At 56.4% G+C, this 20,466-nt stretch overlaps 1 protein-coding gene and 1 long non-coding RNA gene across 2 annotated transcripts in view; one reads left to right on the forward strand and one right to left on the reverse strand.

Moving 5' to 3' along the window:
* The first annotated feature begins 25 nt into the window (after nucleotides 1-25).
* LOC128803023 (uncharacterized) lies at nucleotides 26-1,143 on the forward strand. The gene is made up of 3 exons (XR_008435613.1): nucleotides 26-187; nucleotides 493-589; nucleotides 715-1,143. It is a non-coding gene; the product is annotated as an uncharacterized LOC128803023 (long non-coding RNA).
* A 613-nt stretch (nucleotides 1,144-1,756) lies between these two features.
* Nucleotides 1,757-20,466, reverse strand: part of PDE2A (phosphodiesterase 2A) — a 42,481-nt gene continuing 23,771 nt past the window's right edge. Inside the window, exons 3-31 of the mRNA XM_053970960.1 lie at nucleotides 13,715-13,804; nucleotides 13,065-13,153; nucleotides 12,515-12,624; nucleotides 12,016-12,071; nucleotides 11,881-11,940; nucleotides 11,623-11,782; nucleotides 11,483-11,535; nucleotides 10,942-11,016; nucleotides 10,791-10,832; nucleotides 10,636-10,704; nucleotides 10,385-10,515; nucleotides 10,146-10,257; nucleotides 10,022-10,061; nucleotides 9,498-9,561; nucleotides 9,327-9,405; nucleotides 9,067-9,244; nucleotides 8,123-8,235; nucleotides 7,790-7,867; nucleotides 7,461-7,583; nucleotides 7,178-7,248; nucleotides 6,669-6,791; nucleotides 6,478-6,565; nucleotides 6,321-6,368; nucleotides 6,150-6,224; nucleotides 5,894-5,993; nucleotides 5,552-5,664; nucleotides 5,255-5,293; nucleotides 5,000-5,106; nucleotides 1,757-4,792 (exon numbers count right to left, since the gene is read on the reverse strand). Of these exons, the coding sequence (XP_053826935.1) occupies nucleotides 4,567-4,792; nucleotides 5,000-5,106; nucleotides 5,255-5,293; nucleotides 5,552-5,664; nucleotides 5,894-5,993; nucleotides 6,150-6,224; nucleotides 6,321-6,368; nucleotides 6,478-6,565; nucleotides 6,669-6,791; nucleotides 7,178-7,248; nucleotides 7,461-7,583; nucleotides 7,790-7,867; nucleotides 8,123-8,235; nucleotides 9,067-9,244; nucleotides 9,327-9,405; nucleotides 9,498-9,561; nucleotides 10,022-10,061; nucleotides 10,146-10,257; nucleotides 10,385-10,515; nucleotides 10,636-10,704; nucleotides 10,791-10,832; nucleotides 10,942-11,016; nucleotides 11,483-11,535; nucleotides 11,623-11,782; nucleotides 11,881-11,940; nucleotides 12,016-12,071; nucleotides 12,515-12,624; nucleotides 13,065-13,153; nucleotides 13,715-13,804 (2,712 nt within the window). The 3' untranslated portion in view covers nucleotides 1,757-4,566. The remainder of the gene's footprint in view (nucleotides 4,793-4,999; nucleotides 5,107-5,254; nucleotides 5,294-5,551; nucleotides 5,665-5,893; nucleotides 5,994-6,149; nucleotides 6,225-6,320; nucleotides 6,369-6,477; nucleotides 6,566-6,668; nucleotides 6,792-7,177; nucleotides 7,249-7,460; nucleotides 7,584-7,789; nucleotides 7,868-8,122; nucleotides 8,236-9,066; nucleotides 9,245-9,326; nucleotides 9,406-9,497; nucleotides 9,562-10,021; nucleotides 10,062-10,145; nucleotides 10,258-10,384; nucleotides 10,516-10,635; nucleotides 10,705-10,790; nucleotides 10,833-10,941; nucleotides 11,017-11,482; nucleotides 11,536-11,622; nucleotides 11,783-11,880; nucleotides 11,941-12,015; nucleotides 12,072-12,514; nucleotides 12,625-13,064; nucleotides 13,154-13,714; nucleotides 13,805-20,466) is intronic.

A 20,466-nucleotide genomic window follows, 5' to 3' on the forward strand; every position in this document is an offset into this window, starting at 1 on the left:
CGCGCGGGCACCCACACCCACACCCACGCAGAGCGGCGGGAGCACGCGCACGGCTCGGGGCGCCCCCCAGCGGCTGCACCTGGACATACCAGGGGGACGGACCCCCTCGTGTGACCAGAGACACAACGTGTGTGAGAACAAAGACCTGCCTGTCAACGGAGACACGTTTGTGAACACAGACACACGAGTGTGAATACAAAGATATTGTGAACAGAGGGACATAACTTGCACATACATGCACACACATCTGCATACAACTGCTATGCACACACACGTGCACGTACATGCATGCACAGATGTGTGCGCACGCATCCATGTGCACACACAACTACACATGCGTACATATACGTGCACACAACACAATATGCACGCCCCATGTGCACACACATGAACACAAGTGCGCCCACAACCGTGCACCCACACACGCACTTGCGAACACCCCGCCCCCGAGGTGTCCCTCCCCTCCTCCAATGGAATCCGCCTTCCCTGCAGGAACACGTCCGTCCTCCCTCCCCCGGCCTCCCCATTGGCTGCGTCCCCCTCCTGCCCGCCTCCTGTCGCAGAGCAGCCCATGGGGAACCGGCTTCAGGTGATTCCAGTGCTACGTTCATCTCCAGATGGAGCATCCCCTTCCTATCCCGCCCCCATGGCCATCGTGGGGTGGATGGAGGGGACCGAGGATGGACGCGTGGTGTCTCCTCTACCTCACTGTAGGGACACCTGCACCCCACCTTAGGGATCAACGAGGACAAAAGGACAGAAAGAAATGACGGGCCGAGGCTGCAGTCAGGGTCTGGAAGGAAGGCCGTGATACCCTGTCTCATCCAAGAAGGAATGTCACCTAAGGGCATAGACCCATCGGTCGCAGAGGCAGAAGTGGGGCAGCTCCTGGCTGGGGACCATAAGCCCTGCTTATAAGACTAGTTCGGAGGATTAAAGGATTTAATCCCAGGATTTGAATCAGCGCTTGGAGTAGGATGGAGGCATTTGGTAGTTTGGGCAGTTTTTCACCCCAGTTTTGGCAGCTCATTGAGTGCCAGAGCATGCCAGCACCAAAGTCTCTGGGGACTTTTCCTCTGGGTATCAAATGCCCAAAAGCTATCAGATTGGGCTGGAATGAAAGTGCTGCATTGATTTTGAATAATAAAGTGCTCCTTAACCGGATGGCAGGAATGAAAGCTACAGCCCTGATACATGGATGATGGGCAGACTAGGGGGTCCCCTCTGGGGCCGTGCAAGGAGGGCTGCAGGAGCCAGAGGATCAGCTGGATTCTGCCCCAGTCCCAGCCCAGGCACAGAGGGGTTCTGACACTGGCCTCATCCTGAATCCCAGCCTAGGATCCCACTGCAGTCCCAGCCTAAGCTGGATCCTGCCCTTGGCTCAGCTCCCCCTGCTGCCAGGCTGGATGGGTCCCAACATGGCTCCAGTCCAGGCATGGAGGGGCCCCAACCTGGCAGACAGAGATGAAAAGAGCATCCCAGGGGATTGGAGCATCCTGACGTTCTGGAACATTTCAGGATGGAACAGGGCACAGGGAAGGGACGAGAGCAGCTGGAGCACTCAGGATCAATGAATCCTGGGGCATTGGAGCATTCTGTGAGAGTGGAACATAAGGAGGGGCTGGAGCTTCCTGGGGAGTCAGAGCTCCTCGACCCAAGCGGGATTCTCCCCCTGAAGGTGATTTTGGTGTTTATAAGTTTTAATTGGAGCGCCCCAGACCCCAACAAGGCCATCCACCAACCCGTCACAGGGAGGTTGACATATGAAATTTATTTAGGAAAACCAAAACCCACCAAAAAAGAGAGAAATAATAATAAAGAAGGAGCAGGAGAAGGAGAAACAGTAGGGGGAGGAGGAGGAAGAGAACAAGGAGGAGGAAGAAAAGAAGAAGAAGAAGGAGGAGGAGAGCAAGAAAGAGAAGTCATCTCCTCCTTAGGCTCCACTGGAGTCCAGAACAACCAGTGCTGCAAGACAGAAGGACAGAAAAGCTGGAGGAGGTTTGCACACCCACACATGCCTGTGCACACTCATGGGTGAGCTGGGCTGGGTGCGAGCTGCAGTCCTCAGTATCCAGAGGGGTATATACAGGGGCAGGAGCTGGGAAAGCATTGGCTACCTACACACACCAGCAGCAGGGGCTGGAAAAGTGGAATCCAGCTGGGAAATGGGCATCCCTGTGTGCTCCCACCATGGTGTGGTACCTGGGATGCAGAACCCAAGTGCAGGACACCCCCACATCTATTGGATGGAGAGATCTGTGCAACGTCAGGAATCCCTGGATTGGCACTGGGATGCAGGGACTGTCTTCGAACAGTTGTACCTACTGGCACGTTGGTACCAGGGCTGTGCCAACGTCATGACAGGGATGGAGCTGCTGTCCTCCTGTTGCAGCTTGGGGATTTGCTGCCTTCTGGGCACCCCTATGGCAGTGTGGGATGGGGGGAAGGGCTTAAGGGGGTCTTGGAGGCAAAACCATGGGCCAGCAGACAGACTCAGTCACCAGGTGGGTCCCACCAGGGTTCAGGCAAAGCATCTCACTAAAGGCATCTCCAAGTAGGTAAGGCAAAAGGAATTCAGGTCACTTCAGCCACGTGGAGCAGCTCAGCGTTGAGGTCTCCCATTGCTCCTGCAGACACACACTCCAGGTATCCCAAGAACACAGGCAAGTCATTGCTTACAAAGCCAAGGAGAGAAGCAGCCACTGTGCAGCCCAAGACCAGGAGGGACCTGCTGTGGCACCACTTGGGATGGTGCCATGGGTTACTGCAGAGGAGTGGGGATGGGGCAGCAAATGTCCCCATGTGCACTCTTGATCCCAACACAACCAACACCAATGCCAGCAGTGCTGGAATTTTACCATGCTGCTCCCATCACCTTTCCCTGATGTGGTGGTGGACTCATCCAGCCCCCACAAGCTGGATGATGCAGCCTGAGGGCTCAGTGCACCCTAATCCCTCAATACTGAGCCCACCCATTCAGCCCCAGCCCCCTCTTCAGCTCTGCCCCAGCAGGGCAAGCTGCTCTCTACAGTTCCCCTGCCCATGGGTGTTTCATGTGGCTTTAGCTGGGGTGATAGAGCCAAGGATCATATACAGCTGGCCAGACCCTGGAAGCTGGTGGAGCCCCTGAGACTGAGAGAGTCCATATGGGTTGGGTTGTGGGGCTGGAGAGACCACAGGAAGGCCAGCAGGGTCCATACACAGTGGTCTGTAGGACACAGAGGAAAGCATTGGGGTCCATGCACGGTGGTCTGCAGGACCAGAAAAACCACAGGAGGTTGGTGGGGTGTATGCATGGCAGTCAGGACAAGAAGGGAGTCATGGGAAAACACCAGGGTCCATGCATGACCAGATCAACCATGGCAGACAACAGCATCCATGCATGGTGCCAAGTAGGACTGGAGGGACCACAGGAAAATGGCAGGGTCGATGCATGGTGGTCTGCAGGACCAGAGGGATCACAGGAGACCTTTGAGGTTCATGTCCAGTGGTCTGCAAGACCAGAAGGATCCCAAAATGTCAGCAGGATCCGTGCACAGAGGTTGGTATGGCAGGAGTTGTGAAGCCACTGTGAGCTAGGGATGCTCACAACATGGTCACCAGAGAAGCTGCTTCTAGTGAGGAGGCTCCTGGCTGGACACCTCACAGGAACACCTATATTCCTCTACCTATGGTAAGGACATGTATGGGACCAGAAGGTGAAGGTGATATATGGGACCAGATGGACCCTCTGTGGAGCACAGCCTCCCCTGCGCATGCAAACCAGCAGCAGGACCCCCAGCCTTGGCAAGTGTGTAGCCCTTGTAAGGGACGTGGTTGTGTGGTTGCATGGGACTGGGCTGTGTGAGAGATATGAGCCCTTCCATGGGTGAGTGGGTTCAGGGGTCCTAGAGGGGTGGGGCTTTTAGCCAACGGATACTCAGCAGCTGCTAGGAAGAGGCTGCAGCTGGTTCTCTAGTGTGGAACCCAGCAGGGGATGCAGGCACATCCCCATGGCTGTGGCCATCCCACTCTGGTGTCTCTTCCCTCCTCCAGCTGGAGCCAACCTTCTTCTGTGGACCTCATCCGTGGTCCATGGCAACAACCCCCATATGCTCTACAGCCACCCTACACCTCTCCAACTGCCCCTCGCCATCCTGCCCCACACCATCCCCCTCTGTCCTGCTAATCCATGCACACCGATGTCATGGTGACCGACCCCTCTTATGAGTGCTTCCACCAAGGACATCATTCTTATTGACAGCCCATGGAGACAGGACATGCAGTCTTAAGGCAGTTTAAAGCACATCTATCCCCCAGCCCCAATGTGTCCTTTGGTGCTCCCAGCCACCAAGGCAGTGTCCCATGGACAATCGGGTGGACAGGACACCTGAACACCAGCCCCGGAGGGAGGAGATAATCACCCAGTGGTGGGGAAGGACCAGTGGCAGCTGCTGGCAGCACACAGCCCTTGCCGTGGTAGTCCAGATTCACCGATATCCCCCCAAACCTCCTCCCCATAGGCTGGGGGATGAGGATTGGGGATGCTCCCAGCCCAGCCATGGCTGTGGCCCCCCATCGCCTTCTTCACTCGGCCCCAGCCTCGGGGGTCTGCCCCACCTCAGATTCCAGGCAGCCATTGAGCTGGGGGTCAGGGGCCTGTGGGTCATATTCCTCATCCAAAAAGTCCAGGGAGTTGTTACTGGGCAGCCCCCGGATGGTGAATTTGTGGGAGACCTTGGTCCACTGCTCCCGGTTGCTGGCCACCCGCTCGTAGAGCTCCGCTGCCTTGGGGAAGAGATCCTGCAGCAATCTGGGGAGTGGGGAACACATTCCATCAGCACAGGGCTGCGCCCTCTTACTTCAATGCACCCCCCTTAGTTGAGTGCAACCCCCATCCCCACTGCTTGGAACACCCCCCAACATCTGCAAGACTTGCCACACAGCACCCCATCCCACTCTAAGGGAGGTGGGGGTGGCAGGGGGTCCTCCCCATCCCAGCACCAGCACTGGGGCTCACTTGTAGATGGGCATGGCAATGTGCTCCATGAAGCTGATCTGCAGCTCGGGGATGTAGGCCTTCTCCCGGTCCATCATCTCAAGTGGGCTGTTCCCCATGGCTTTCTCCTGCATGGGTGGCAAGGGGGGGTCAGTGCCAGTGGTGCTTTCCCCCCATTCCCAGGCAAGACTTCTCTGCTCACTGCCCACACCCCCCCATCCCACTGGTGCTTTCTAGGAGCATTGGCCAAGCCCAACCCTGCCAGGTGGTACCTACCAGGTCACCCTGGGAGAAGAACTCCTTGTAGATCAGCTCCTGCAAGAGACAGGTGTCAGCACAGGGGTTGCAGCCTGGGATGATCCCCCATCCCTACTGCTCTCCAGACCCCTCCCCAAGCTCTGAATCAAGCAGGGATATGGTCTGGCTTGGAGGGACTGGGTTCTGCATGGTCGAAGGTCCTGCATGGAGGAACCCACTCCATGAGGGGCAGGTGTGTCCCTGGGGATATGCAGGTGGCCTAGGTGGGTTGTGAGGTGGCACTCAGGGGGTTTAGCTCCATGGTGTGGCACTCACTGCAATCTTCCTGGTGGTCTTCCAGCCCTTGGTCTGGTCAGACAGGTCACAGGAGGTCATGAGCAGGCAGAGCAGCAGACTGCGGTGCTGCTTGTTCTTGGGGTCATATCCCACTGTGGGCAGAGTGTGAGGCAGGGGTTGGGATGGGGAGCTCAGGACAGAGCTCTATAGCCCCCATCATTCCACACATGAGCACTTTAGGGACAGCCAGAACATTCTGTGTCATGTCCCAGCCCTTTCACCCCTGACATAAGAACCTCCTGTGCCACCTCCCAGCCTTGATGGGATGAGTTCCTACCACCCCTCAAATCCCAATCCCAATCTCCATCCCAGGATCTTCACCTTCTGCCATTTTCTGGAGATCCTTGAAGATGCGGAGGTGGTGGGCCAGGTCAGTGGCCAAGATGATGTCCCGCATCAAGTCCAGCATGCGCTGGTAGTCCTGTGGGCAAGGCAGCTGCTGTGACCAGCTCTGTGCCCCTGCCAGCTCCCACATCTCCTAGGATCCAGGGAAGGGGAGCAGAAGGCCTGGAGAGGACGCAGGGGCTCAGCATGGGCAGGGGGTGGCATGAGAGAGGTGTTAAGGTGGGGGGCTCACCTTTCTGGAGAAGTGGTCAAAGATGTTGCAGCCTTGGCTGTTGAGGATAGCAATGGCTTGGGCAAAGTGATGCCTCTGTGGGAGAAGCCAGGACCATGAAAGCAGGCAAGGATTCTGCCACACAGCCAGAACCCAGGAGAGATGGGCAATGAGAGATTTGGGGGATCTTACCTCCATGACAGAGCCCTCTGAACTGTAGAGCGCGGCCAGGACTGATTTCTGCAAGGTAGAGCAGACAGAATGATGGAACTATGGGGGTGAAGACCCCCACAGCTGTCCCCATACCTCTCCTTCCCCCTTGCCCATCCCAGCTCTGGGCTCGGCTCACCGAGGCCACCTGGAAGGAGTTATTTGTTCCTCTGTGGTCCAGGTCGTGGCACATGCAGGAGATGAAGAGGGCAAAGATCTCGATGTCTCTGGAGAGCGGGAGGAGGGAAACTGAGGCAGGCAGGAGAGCAGGGAGCACCCCAGCCAGGCCAGGGGTTGGAGAACAGGGGGAGGGATAGCACCTGGCCTTACTCCAGGTAGTTAACAAGTTCCAGGTTCTTGTAGAGCAGGTAGCAGAAGTGTGAGACAGAGAACGCGTGCATCCAGTTGTGGTAGGGAGGGTCACGGTACCCCTTCTTTACCATCAGGCAGAACCTGGTCAGGGGCAAAGCCATGCAGGGTGGGTCTCACCCCACAGGGACCTCCACCTTGCCAGATGTCTACCAGGCAGGCACAGGCATGGGGATGGGGATGAAGATGAGGATGGGATGGGGAAGGGATGGGGACGGGTGATGGGAGGGAGATAGGGACAGGGAAGGTAGACAGCTGCATGGGGATGGGCATAGGGATAGGGATGAGGATACAGACAGGGGACAGAGAAGATGGACAGTGATGAGGATGTGGATGGGGACAGGGACAGGGACATGGGTGTGAACAGAGATGGGTAAGGAGATGGAGGGGATGAAGTAGGTGGATGGTGATGTGGATGGGGATGGAAATGAGGATGGAGACAGGGAAAGTGGACAGGGACAGGGACTCACCTGGTGAGCGTCTGACGGTCCATCTTGTAGTTGTTGATGAAATTCATGTCTTGCAGCATGCTCAGGATGGCCTGGCAGAGGGGATATGGTAAGTGGCAAGAAATGACAATGCCCAGCAAGGTCCCCCGCGAGCCACCCCTGCCCCTGCTTAGCAGGAAGATGCTCAAAGGTGCAACCACATCCCTTCACCCCAACACCCCAGCACCCCAGGTTTAGGATATATGATCCGACCAAGGCCAGGCGGGGGATGATGGCAGTTGAGAGTTGTCGCCGTGGTCCTCACCATGGAGGTGTCGTCCTCAGGCAGTGAGCGTGGTGTGTAGGTGAAGCTGGCAAAGTTGGGGTCAATGGTGGACACAGGCTGGATGCCCTCACTCAGCAGTTTAGTGTATTCATCATCAGACACCTGCAGGAGCCATAGCCAGTGACCCACACTGTGACCAGGTCACCAGGTATCCCAAAGGCCACATGAACCTCTCACCAGCCAGTGAGAGCAGAGAGCCCTAGGGTATCACCACCACCCAACTGTGTGACCACCTTGGGATAAAGTGTTGGGGCACCATGCTGGCAGCAGGGGTCCCCATCCCTGTCCCTGTCCTCATGCTACCTCACCTTCATGTGGTACATCATCATCTCATTGGCCAGGTGGCTTCGGTACTGTGCCTCATTCACCTTCTTGTACAGCAGGGACTGTGGGGCAGCATCAGGATATGGGAGTGCTGGGGGTGGGCAGACACCCTCCAGCACTCCGAAGCCCACCCTGGCACCACAGCATATCTTTGTGCCCATTAATTCCCTTCCCATCCTGTGGCCACCACCACTTGTCCCCAAGGAATAGGTACCACACAAACACATCCCCCCATCCCCATCCCTCTGTGCTGTGGCAGAGCTGGGAGCCCACCTTGTGTGTGATGCCCTCCAAGTGGAGGACCCCTCAGTACATACATGGGCGATGCTGATGCCGCAGTAGATGGAGAAGGCAGTGGCCAGGTCCTCATCAAACTTGCTGAACCAAGGGCCATTGATCTTGTTGACCAGCTCTGCCACCCCAATGACCTCTGGAGCAGAGGGGGGACAGCAGGGGTATCAGGCCCTTGTGCTGGGAACAGGGTCATGTCTGTATGCTGGGGACAGCACTGTGTCCATGGGCTTACAGCAGGGTTGTGCCCAAGTAGTAGTGACAGTGCTGTGCCTGTAGGTTGGGGACAGCATGACACCCACATTCTGGGGACAGTGCGGTGGCCAGGGGCTGGGACAGGCTCATGCCCAGGGACAGTACCATGCTCATGTGTTGGTGGACAGGATCGTGCCCACAGGAGGGTACATGATGATGCCCATGTGCTCAAGGACAGTGCTGAGTGTCTGTACGGGGACAGGATCATACCTAGGGACCATGCTGAGCCCATGGACTAGGATAAGATCACGTCCGTGTGCTGGGGTCAGTGCTGTGTTTGTCTGCAGGGGGACAGGACCACACCCAGGAACTTTGCACTGAGCCCAAGGGTTAGGACAGGACCATGCCCACATTCATGGGACAGAATGCTGCCTTGATGCTGGGGACAGGACTGTGACTGTGGGACTGGGACAGGGTCATGCCCATTTGCTGGGGCAGTGCTTTGCCTACGGGCTGGGAACACAGTGGTGCCCATGGGCTGGGGACAGAATGGTGTTCACATGCTGGGGACAGTTCTGAGCCAGGATTGTGCCCCAGTGCTTGAACAGGATTCATGCCCACAGGCTGGGCATGATGCTGTGCCTGTGCCTGCATGCCAGGGACAGTGTCATGTCCACGTGATGGGTGACCAAACCACCATGTGCTGCTGACTAAGACACCTGCTGGGCCAGACCTGTGCCCCCCTCTTCCCAGTGTTCCCCCATCACTCTCTCACCCTGGCTCTCATTCTTGATGGGGAAGCAAAGGATGTTGCGGGTGCGGAAGCCGGTGCTGTCATCCACGCCACGGTAGAAGAGCGGGTGCGAGTAGGCATCCTTGATGTTTAGGATCTTGCCAGTGGTGGCCACGTGCCCAGCGATGCCCTGGTCTGCTGGGATGCGGATCTCGTAGCTCTGTGGGCAGGGGAAGAGGATCACCAGCAAGCCTGGGGGGAGGGACACAACCCCAGGCCCCCCAATTCCATCCTGTGCTCACCTCATCATCCACCACTCCACCATCGAACACCTTGGCCACCAGCTCGTGACTGAGCCGGTCCAGCAGGAACACAGAGCATCTGCAAGACACACCACTGCCATTCTCACCCACAGGGGAGCTCAGTGTCCCCCCTGTGTCCCCTCACCCATATGCCCCACCACTACCACTCACATCTCAGCATTGCTGAGGTTCCGGGCCTCCGTAATGATCTCCTGCAGCAGGACAGAGACATCATCTGCAGGGGTAGCAGTGAAGGGTCAGGGACCCCCAGCCAGGCAGCACTGCCCCCTCATTCCTCACTCATGCAATGAAAGCAGGGGGGAGGGTTTAGCTCAGGGTCCCGGCAGGAAGTCTGGGGGGCACAGAGGGATGGGGGCTATGTGGGGCATGTGCACATATGAGCAGCACATACGTGCGTGCAGCAGTGCACACACGCAACTGCACATGTGCACACATGTTTCTAAGAGCTCTATGGTCATGCTACGTGCATGCATGCAGCCATGCAGCATCAGTGCATGCCAGGTTCTGTGCCAGCTCATATCACCCTTCTGTTACCATTCCCAAACAAGGGGACAAGATTCTCCCTGGATGGGGACAGAGACCCCATTGCTACCACCCTCCAGGGCTGGGGGTGGGGGGTGGTCATCCATTCCCCATTCCACTCCCTCACCATAGGTGCTCTCCAGTGCACCTACCTAAGTGGGTGAAGAGGTTCTTTGCCACCTGCAGCAGGGCCTGAGGGGACAGAGAGAATACCATTAGTGACTAGTGCAGGATGGGGCACGCACACGCATGTGGTATGGTCCTGCACATGCTCACCTGGCACTCACACTTGAGCTTCTGCTCCTTCTGGAAGGCCAGGGTGCTAGTGAGCACTGTGGAGGTGTAGCAGAAGCAGTGCTGGATCTTGTGTTCATCCGTGTCTGTGTAGCTGGCGGGGGCACACCTCAGTTGTCTGTCCCCATTGGTCCCCCCCTTCTCCATGGCGAAAATGCTCCAGCACCCCAAAAGTGAGGGGCTGCAGCCCCACAGAGAGTCCCAGCCAAAATGCTGCTCACCTCTCTCCACTCAGTTTGTTGAAGGCGCAGGCCAGTGCCACCACCTGGGAGGTGGCCCGGCTAATGACAGGGACACAAAGCATGGAGGTGACCTCGCAGCCCAACATGCTGCTCAGCTGCTTGTGCTCCTCCTGCAGGGAGAGGCAAGATGGGGCTAGAACCAGCACCTCTGGCCCACTCCAGAAAGCCCCATGAAACACTGGTGTGACACCCATGTCCCCAGGTGTGGAAGGTACACAGCTGGTACCCACCTCACTGATGTCCTTCAAGGTGATGGGCTTCTTATCCTCCACCACCTGCCCCAGGCGCCCAAAGGTAAGCTGCAGGGAAAGGGAAAATGTTAGCTCATGGCATCTATTGCCCACCCCCCTGACCTCCCAACCCCTCACCACCTCCCCCTGCTCACTGAAAAGCTGATTTCCTCATCCAGGACATGGTCCCCCACCACCTGGAAAAGATGGGAAGGAGGGGGTACCCATGAGGAAGACACCATGTCAGGGGGTGCCTGTAATCCTCTGTGGGAGTCAGGGTTGCGGGACTGGCCCAGTGGCACCTACCTGGCAGAAGAGCTGGTGGTTGTCCTCAGAGACAAGCAGGAGGCAGCAGCACAGAGACTGGGTCTCCTGTTTCAGCTGGGGAGTAAGGGGAGAGTCAGAACTCCAGCCTGCCCCAAGCACTCCCCAGACAGAATCCAGCCCCTCCTCTGCCTCCCTGTGCCCAGGGCGCCCACACATGCCACAGAGAAGTAGGTGTCCCTCCCCAGAACCTCCTCCCCATGGACTGAGCAGGTTCACTCTGGAGACTACTGATGGACGCTACTGAGGGTAATACTGAGGTACAGAATAATAGAGAGCAGGAGAAGAACCTGTATGTTCTCTCAAAGAATTTTTGGCATGAGAGTGGCACTGTTAACTCTGGAGACTATTGATGGTTGTTGCAAGGCAGATCATTCTGATCACTACTGATGACTCCACAGCCGATGCCTGAGGCTTTTCTTGGCTTTGGGGAATTTTCTTGTTTTGAATAAAACAGGGCTCCCTGGTGTGTCCTGGGGCTGGGGGCAGATGGGGACAGGGGGCTGGTGGAGCAACTACTCACATAATTGATGACCTTGAGCTGCAGCGAGGCGGCATCCAGGTCATACAGCTCACCTGTATGAGGGTCACAGTGCTGTGAGGGACTGAGCATGGTTTCAGCCTGTCCACACACCCCACCCTTCCTAATGTCCCCCCACTTACCACAGAGCTGTAGGATCTTGCAGTCTAGGTCATTATAGCTGCTGTCAGGTGCCTTCTCAGGCTTGGCCAGAGAGGTCTGGGAGGAGCTGGTGGAGAGGCTGACCTGGGGCCAGGGCTGCAACTTCTGCAGGGCTTGCAGGCGCCGGAATGCCACCAGGGCCTGCAAGGTTGGGCAGAAGGGACAAGGAACAGCAGGGCTGGGGGAAAGGGTGGTAGGTCCCCAGGTGGCAGGTCCACAGTTCAGGAGGAGTCACTCACATGTCTCTCTAATGCATGCAGGTTCTGCTCGTCTGAGTCACTCAGCTGGCCACAGTGTACCTGGAGCAGGAGTGATGTCAGGACCCTCATGTCCAGGTCCTGTCCCCAGAGCCCTGCCCATGTTCCTGCACTCACCAGGATAACGCATACCACGGCCCCACTGTTCTTGTCCACCAGCGGGATGATGAGCACTGCAAGCAACAGAGTGTCGGTCCCAGGTGGGCCCCAGAGACAGCCTGGAGCTGTGGAACTCAGCTCTTGGGATGTATGTCTCCATTACCTCCTGATGTGTCATGACCCACCCAGCTAGCCAGCCAGTCAGTCAGCCATCTATCCATCTTCTTGTCCCTGAGAGCACCCCTCAGTCCCAGGGCCCACCTGTCCCTCATGCCTCCATCCTGTTTCTACCCACCTGTCGATGCATCCATCACTCACCCACACACTGTTGTCTCAGCCACTGCCTCTTACCACCCATGGATGGACCATCCATCCATCCATCCATCCATCCATCCATCCATCCATCCACTCACATCTCAATACCCCTCCCTGTCTCTCCATCTACCTACCTACCACCCAGCCCTATGCCCATACCCCCATAAATGTCCACCAAGACCACCCTTCCCACAGCTCCCACCTTGTGTTCCAGGGGCCAGGGGTGCTGCCAGGGGTCCCAGGTGCCGGCCAGGGAGCTCGGCAGGGAGCAGCCCCGCACATTCCAGCCGCTTCTGCTTCTGCACAGCATCTCTGTGGGGACAGGGATACTTTGAGCACCCCCTGGGAAGGGCACCTGGGAAGGTAAACCCCCAGGAAGGGGCAACCCCCACAGCAGAGACACCCACGGGAAAGGGCAGGCTCAAGGACTGTGCAACACATGTGCATATGTGTGTCCCTGGAAGCATGCACAGCCCCTGGACACAAATGTCTGTCTTCCTGCACACACACAGCCCATGGAAATATGTGTGTCCCTGTACATACACATAGCCCCTGTGCACGTGTGCACATCCAGGATGAAGAAGAGGATGGGAAGGGAAAGCGGATGGTCACAAGTATGGAGATGGAATGAGGATGGAGATGGGGACAGGGATGGAAACCCTCCTGCCTTCCATGCACACACCTGTTCATGCACACCAGCTGGGCCACACTTGTGTGCCCATGCCCAGGGCTGGGGAAGCGGCCGAGCTCACCTGAGCTTCCCGTTGGGCGGCAGCTCATGGGGGGGGTCATCACAGAGCAGCCGTGTGTCCCCATCCAGCAGGTAGATATAGACATGCTCCTGGGGGAGAGGGGCAGCACACAGATGTGCAAACATGTGTGCACAGCCACACATGTGCATAAACACATGTGCACACCCGCAGTTGCACAAGCACACATTCACAAATATATCCCTGCTGACACAGAGTCATGTGCAGGTGTGCACACATACCTGTACACATGTGCACCATTCACACCCAGCCATGGCTGGGGGGCCCCATGCAATGGCACTGGCACTATGCCCAGCCACCACTAGCATCAGGGTCACCAGGATCAGGGCCACCAGCACCCCCAGGCTCACCAGCACCCTGGGGCCACCATGAGCACCAGGGCCACCACCAGCACCCTGGTGGTGACAGGTGGCCCATATAGGGGGAGAACTCTGCAGTGGGCTGGGGATAAAGAGACACCACCCCAGGCTGAACCCCAGCATCAACCAGCAGATAATCCACTCTCTACTCCCTCCTGGGCTCCCCCCAATCCAGGGAGTCTCAGCAACCCCATAACCCCCACCCACCCAAGGAGGATGCTCTGCTTCACATTCCTCCAGTCCCCAGGGGATGTAGATGCATCGCCCACCTACCACAGCGGGCAGCAGGGTGACAAGGGCATGGCGGAGGGCATTACGCAGGGTGGTGGCATCAAGCGCAGCACCCAGGCTCAGTAGAGCATCCTGCAGAGAGACAAGAGCACAGCAGGGGATTACTGGAGGTTGATATCATGGAGAAGGGCACTGCAGCACCCATCCTCTCTGACCCCTGCCATGGCATGGGTCCTTCTGCTCCCAGACCCCTTGCAGTGGCCTCGAGTCTGCCTGGTGCCTTTTTTAGAGCCGAATCCTACTGTGTTGGTCAATGTCCATCATGTGGGGAGGTGGGAGGTCCCCAAAAGGGAGAGGAGGGTTTGGCACTGAGCCACACTGCCCTCAGTGCTAGCCATGCCATAAAGCACCAGTGGGAAGAGAAATGGGGCAAGGAGATGGATTAAAGCTCATCTGGGGATTACAATCCCATGGAGGGACAGAGGTGTTAGGATGGACACAAGGAAAAGCTGGAGGGCACAGGGGGCTCTGTGGTGCGACCCTCCCAGCTCTGCTCCTGCCTCCAGCTCTTGTCTGGGAGACTGGGATAAGGATGATGTTATGATGGAAATAGTAGATGCTCCAAATCAGACACTGGATAATGGTGTTGGGATTTGCTCTTTCTCTGGTCCCAGCTTTGCCAGGTGGCTCCAGGCTCCATTCCTGATAACCAGACCTGGGGACTATCATGCACCCCATGACTCCATCCAGGACAGCAGCCCCTTGCAGGGCCATTCCTCCCACCCACCCTGGGAGCATACTTGGCCATGGGGTCAGATCCAAGTGGCACTGGGAGTGTGGCTGGTGGTGAGGGTGCTTCCAGCTGAAGACATCAGCACTGGATGTTATTCCAACAGGGCTGCATCTCCAGTCACTTACTCACACTGGAGACACATGCACTGTAGAATACAGCCAGGCCTCAGACAGGTGGCTGTCCTGCCATCCCTCTGTCCCACCGGATCCTCCACAGTGGCCCCCCTGGGGCAGGGGAAGATGGGGCAGAGCCTGAGTGGGTCCCTTGGGTCTGCTTGGGGCATCAAATGCCAGTGGCATTTTTGGTGTGGGGATGGAAAGGTGGCAGCTGGATATAGGTGGTGGCTTTATTAGGGCTGGGAATATAGGTCCCTCCCTGAAACAGTGCAGGGAAAGCTGTAGGAGCTAAAAGAAGATATTCCCAAGATAAGGAGACAGCAGCAGATGCTGTCAGAAAGGTTTGCAGCCTAGCAAGAAGGTAGAGAGAGTGAGGGTGGGCTAGGAAGGACATCACACTCCTTCCACTTATCCCACTCATCCCGCTAAACTGCTTCTCCCACTCATCCTGCTCATTCCACCCAGCCTATTCACTATATTGATCCAGTTCATCCAACTCATCCCATTTGATGGCTCATCCCACTCACCTGCTTGTCCCACTCGTCCTGCCCATCCCACTCATCCCACTCACTCTGCTTGTTCCTTTCATCCAGCTCAACCCACTCATCCCACTCAATGGCTCATCCCATTCAATGGATCATCCCACTCCTTCCACTCGCCCCACTCATCCTGCATATGTACTTGCTCATCCCACTAATTCCATTTGTCCCATTCATCCCACTCCCAATCCACCTCCTTTAGCCCAGAGCACAGGTTTACCCTAACACCCTCACTTCCTGTCCCCCAGCCCTGAGGATGCTGCAGACTCACTCTGGGGGCTCTGCTAGGACAGAGCCTGGGCCTAGAGCCAGCATAGCCAGAGTGACTGCCATAGCCACATCCTGGTTACTGCCATAAAAAGCCTTTCCCTTTGCTGTGGAGTCCCCTGTGTCCTACTCCCAGCAATCCAAACCATCCAGGCACTACTCCAGTTTGGGTGGGGGCTCCTTCAGATCCATCACTACTCCACGGATGTCGGGGTCTTTGGAGGAGGCTGCATTGGCACACGTATCCCCAACAAAAGTGGAGAGATGAAACCATCAGCAACCCCATGCCTGTCACCAGGAACATCTCTAGGTCCCACCAAGCTGGACTCACACAGCCCTCTACCTGCACCCAGTGGAGATCAAACCTCTCCCAGAGAGAGCTCCCAGCACCTGCTCTGCATCCCAGCTTCCTTGGAGGGCAGAGCTATGGTAACACTTCCCAAGTGGGCACAGGGGGTTAATTAACTTCACTAAAACAGGAGAAAGCATAGAGGGATTGTAATTCCTAGCTGCTGGAGCAGAGTCCAACACCTTCATCCCAGCTGCTGCACACCCAGCAGCTCTGGAGGGAAATGCTGTCTGGAAATGGGCATGGAGAGAAAGCTTTGGAGACAGATCCAAGGACAGGGTATGGGAAGGGGACATAGCATGGCATTGCTGACAGCCCAGGAGCTGAGGATGCTGCTCCTGCAAAGCAGGTGAACAGCACCCTGTCCCTGTCCTGTCCCCGTGATGCACACACATGGCTCTGTGAAGCCCCCACCCACGGACTTTTCTCTGTCTGAGAGGACTGTTGTCACCTTTTCTCTGGTCTGAGAGGACAAGTCTACTGATCTCACCCTGCCAGACTCCTTGAGCTGACAGGGTGACCCATGGGACCTCAATGCTGGCAGGAATTTTGCTAGCTCTCCTTGGCCAGCATCCCATGGTGCAGTGCAACACCAGAGCCTTATCTGCCTCAATATTCCCGCAGGAGCCAGTAGAAGATTAATGACATCATTCATCTCCTTAGAGTAAGGGTTTGTCTCTGGTCCAACATGGGCCCCCCACTCTAGCAAAGCCAAATCCTGCCACAGGCCAACCTCCAGAGAACTACCTACTCTCTCCCTCATGGAAAATGGCCCTTCCCCCCCCCTGCTATTTTTGCCCCTCTTTTTCCCTTTGGATAGCTGCAGAAGCATCCTGTCCCCATGCATGTGGTGGTGGGGACCCCCAGCACAAGCTCCTGAGTCCCCATCCCAAGCTTCCATAGATCCTGCTGGGATTTAAAAGCAGGGTTTTTTAGCAGAGGGAATTCACCAGCAGTGAAAACATGACTTTTTTCAAGAAGATCAGCAACATCTGTCCTCTGACCGCCCCCCCCACCCAGCTGTGGAAGCTTGGTTTGTCCTCCGTGGCACCCTCAGCTTCTCTGGATGTTTATGAAATAGAGAAATCCCATTCTGGCCAGCTTCCTCTCCAGAAAGGTTCATTTCACACCTGTCATGTGGAGGGTGGGGCCTGGAAGAGGAGGACACTGATGTCACAGGGTCTCAGGTCTCTGAGCTTGCACTCTTTCTCCTGGCCTTGCTCCTGGGAGATGAATGGAGCCCCCCTAAGGGTGAGGAGGAACCTCCTCGCAGCAGGCAGAAGCTGCATCCAGTGCAGTGAGGCACCCACTGGGATGTTTAGCCCTCTTGAGGCTACCTGGACCTTGGGGTCTCTCTCTGAGAGGGGACACACATGAGCACTTGGTGAGTAGAGTTTGCATGAAGCAGAGCTCAAAACTGGGACCTGCTACCCACTGGATTACTCTTTAACCATGGGAAAACAGGCACAGAGAGCCAGGCAGCAATGCCAGGTGCCTAGGAGCATCTTGCTCCCAGAGGAGTGCTGAGCAGGGCTGCAGGACCCCCACCCTGCCTTGCAAGGGGATGCTGGGCTGGGGAGGCCCCAGATGGCTCCTGCCATTGCTGCCAGAGCACCCATGGGTGCTGATTCTACAGTGGATGCTGGCAGCAGCCTAGGCTTCAGTGGCAGACTCCTACCACAACCCTCCCCAAAGAACCTCGAGGAAATGAATCATCTCCCTGCCAAGCTTCCAGCCCAGCTTTGCTGTAAAAATTCCAAGTAAATGATCTGCCAGAGGTGACCACTTAAGCTTGAGGCATCCATGACACAGTGAGCCCTCAGAGCTTACTCGGCTCCTGCCCTCCAACAGGACCTTATCCATCTGTGAAAGCAAGGGAAATGAGCCCAATTAATTCTGGCAGTGGATTAGTCTATTAGCCCCTGTCTGAGTAATCACCTTCGGGATGGAGCTGGACATCGCTCTGTCTGGACAACTTCACCCCCAGTTGTAGGCCCCAAATCAAATTAGAGCATCCAAGATGCTGAGTGTGCAGCTCTTGGTGCCTGTGGGCAGTACATCCCCGTACCCACATCCCATGCAGATTGTTTCTCAATGGATTTTACAGGTTCAGATTGCAAAGGGATTGGGATGCTTGGGAGTGCAGAACACAGCAAGGAGGGGACTGGGGCACAGCAAAGGACCCCCCTGCTGCCTGTCTCACCAGCCCCAATGTCTCTCACAGAGTGTTTGCAGACTTCAAGGACAGAGGAGCTGCTCCCCAGGGAATTCCCTACCAAGCTCTGGATGAGGAGGGTGACCATGTAGTCACCTTGTTTCAAGGCTGAGAGCCAGTGCTGGGGGCTTAGGGCTCCCTCCCACTGTGATATCTTCAGAAATGATGCATTTTTAGCCACCAACCTCTGGATCTTGTTACATTTGACAGGTGAAAAGCAAAATCCTGGGAGGCAGCCTACCTCCACCCACACAGACCTTTACCATTCCCTGTGTCTCACTCACAGGGTGCCTGGGTACCTGTCCCTGTCCAAGGGCTCCCTATCCACCACAACCCTGCAGGCAGAGACACCCACCCTCTCTCCCATGCCCCAGCTCTGCCTTTTCCCAGCCCTTCCCCCTTCCCAGGGAAAGTGATGGGGAAACTTTTTCCCCTCCTGCCTCCCCTTCAAGGAGGAACATGCTGCTCCAGGACCCCCTTTTGCCCCCACCCATCACACCCAGAGTTGTTTCCAAGTGCATAGGGACAGATGTCCTGCCTTTGTCACCTCTCCAATGCACGGCTGCAGAGTGACAGCACCACGGGGAGCAGCAGCTGATCCCCTTAGACCCCCAAGCTGAGCCACAGCTGCCAGCAAACACCCAGCCTGCGCCCGCGCCGCCCTGCCCAAGCATTTGCCGAGCAATCTGGTGGCATTAAAAATATCCCAAAATATCCCTGAGCCATGATTCATCCTCTTCTCCCACCTCCAGCAATGCTGAGCCGCCCAGCCCCCTCCAGTTCTGGGGGGCTGCTTTCCCCTGGCTGCTCAGCCTCGTGCTCCGGCCATGGTGGTTAAATATAGCCAAACTCTGTCTGTGTGTTGGCAACGCCGGACTAACAAGCAGTGGACAGGGCCAAGCAGGACCGGGCAGGGCCAGGCAGGAGATCACCAGCTTCTGACACTGGGGTATGAATGGGGAAACTGAGCTAAGGAGCAGGGAAGCAACTCCTGAAGGCAGCAGGTTACCACTTTGCTGTCACCAGTTGTACTGTGGGCAGAGTGGCACTGTCACCCTGTCCCTGTTCCCCACACTGCTCCTTCTTCCAGGCCCAGAGCCACAATTTCCCAGGGAATCCTCCCACAGAGCTGGGGAAATAGAGGCAGTGTCCGTGTTCCCACCCTCCCCCACCCCAGAGCATCCCTGATACCCTTCAGCTTTGCCACAGGCTGTTACACTGCTGACACCCTGTCACCCTGTCTCTATCACCCCTGACACTGCTCCAGGCTTCTTCCCTCTGCTCCACAGTCACAATTCCCCAGGAAATCCTCTCTGTAGGGGTGAGAAAACAGAGGAAGTATCTCTAGTCCTGCAAAGTAGCAGCCCTGATAACCCTCCATCAGTGTCCCTGGAGCAAGGTCCAGGGCAACAGAGGATGGAGGGATGGAATGGAAGGTACAGCTGGCAGCTCTGCCCAACTCCAGCTGGGAAGTCATCCATCCATTTCCTCCCAGCACCACTCTTAGTCCCAAATTACATTACGTTAATCTAATCAGGCAGCAACAACCTGTAACACGGTAGCTCCTTAATTACCTCATCTTTTCCAGGGGGATAATGAGGGCAAACAGGAAGGAAACACTTCTGGGATATCTCTTGTCTCCTTATGGTCATTTGCCTGGGGTCCTGTTGCAACATGGATAGGAAGCAAGGGCTGAGGTGCAGGACCCTGTCATGGAGCTACCCTGACACCCAGTGATCCAGGCTGAGGCTTCCAAGGGCTGGAGGACACAAGTCTGTGGAATTAACAATCCCAAAAAAAAAATCACACAAGTAGCCCTGCATGCCTGTGCCTACCTCAGTTTCCCTTTCTGTGGAAGTTTCCTACCTCAGTTTGCCTATCTGCAAAGGGTCATGGCCATGCAAGACCTGCTTAGAATGGCAGTAGAGTTTGGTCCAGGTGGAATGAGCTGTGCTGAGCCCAGTGTCTCCCTGGAGCTCAGTGCATCCCTTAGCCCCTCCTCCTCCTTCTCATCCTTGCCCATACATCAGCCTCGCTGGAGCCTGGCATGCTCAGACTGCACAGGACATTTGCACAGACCATTTGCACATGGAGTTTCTACAGCCTGGAACCAGAGAGATGCCACTCCCTGAGGACCCTGCACATTCTGAGTGGTATGTTTTGCTGAACCAAGCAAATTTCCTAACCTCTGACACCTCACAAGCCCTTGGGGTGCTCCAAGTCTGTCCCCCCACATCCTGGCCTGGCCTCCCGGGGCCAAGAGAACTGGGCTGGAGTCAAGGTTGCTTCCTGTTGATGTCCCTTTGTTGGGCAGAACAAATCGGGACAGCAGCCACAGTCCTCAAGGATTTCCGTCCCCAGAACATCGTGGCCTTCTTGGAACAGCTGGCTCAGCCACTAGCCTAATGGTCTGTCACTAGTTTGTCACTAATTAGTTCACTATTCTAAGAAAGAAGGTGGTGAGGGCTGAGGGTCTCACTGTCACTTGTCTCTAAGCCACATCAGAGAGGGGGAA

This window comes from Vidua macroura, chromosome 2 (assembly GCF_024509145.1).
Source record: "Vidua macroura isolate BioBank_ID:100142 chromosome 2, ASM2450914v1, whole genome shotgun sequence".
In the NCBI taxonomy this organism is placed as follows: Eukaryota; Metazoa; Chordata; class Aves; order Passeriformes; family Viduidae; genus Vidua; species Vidua macroura.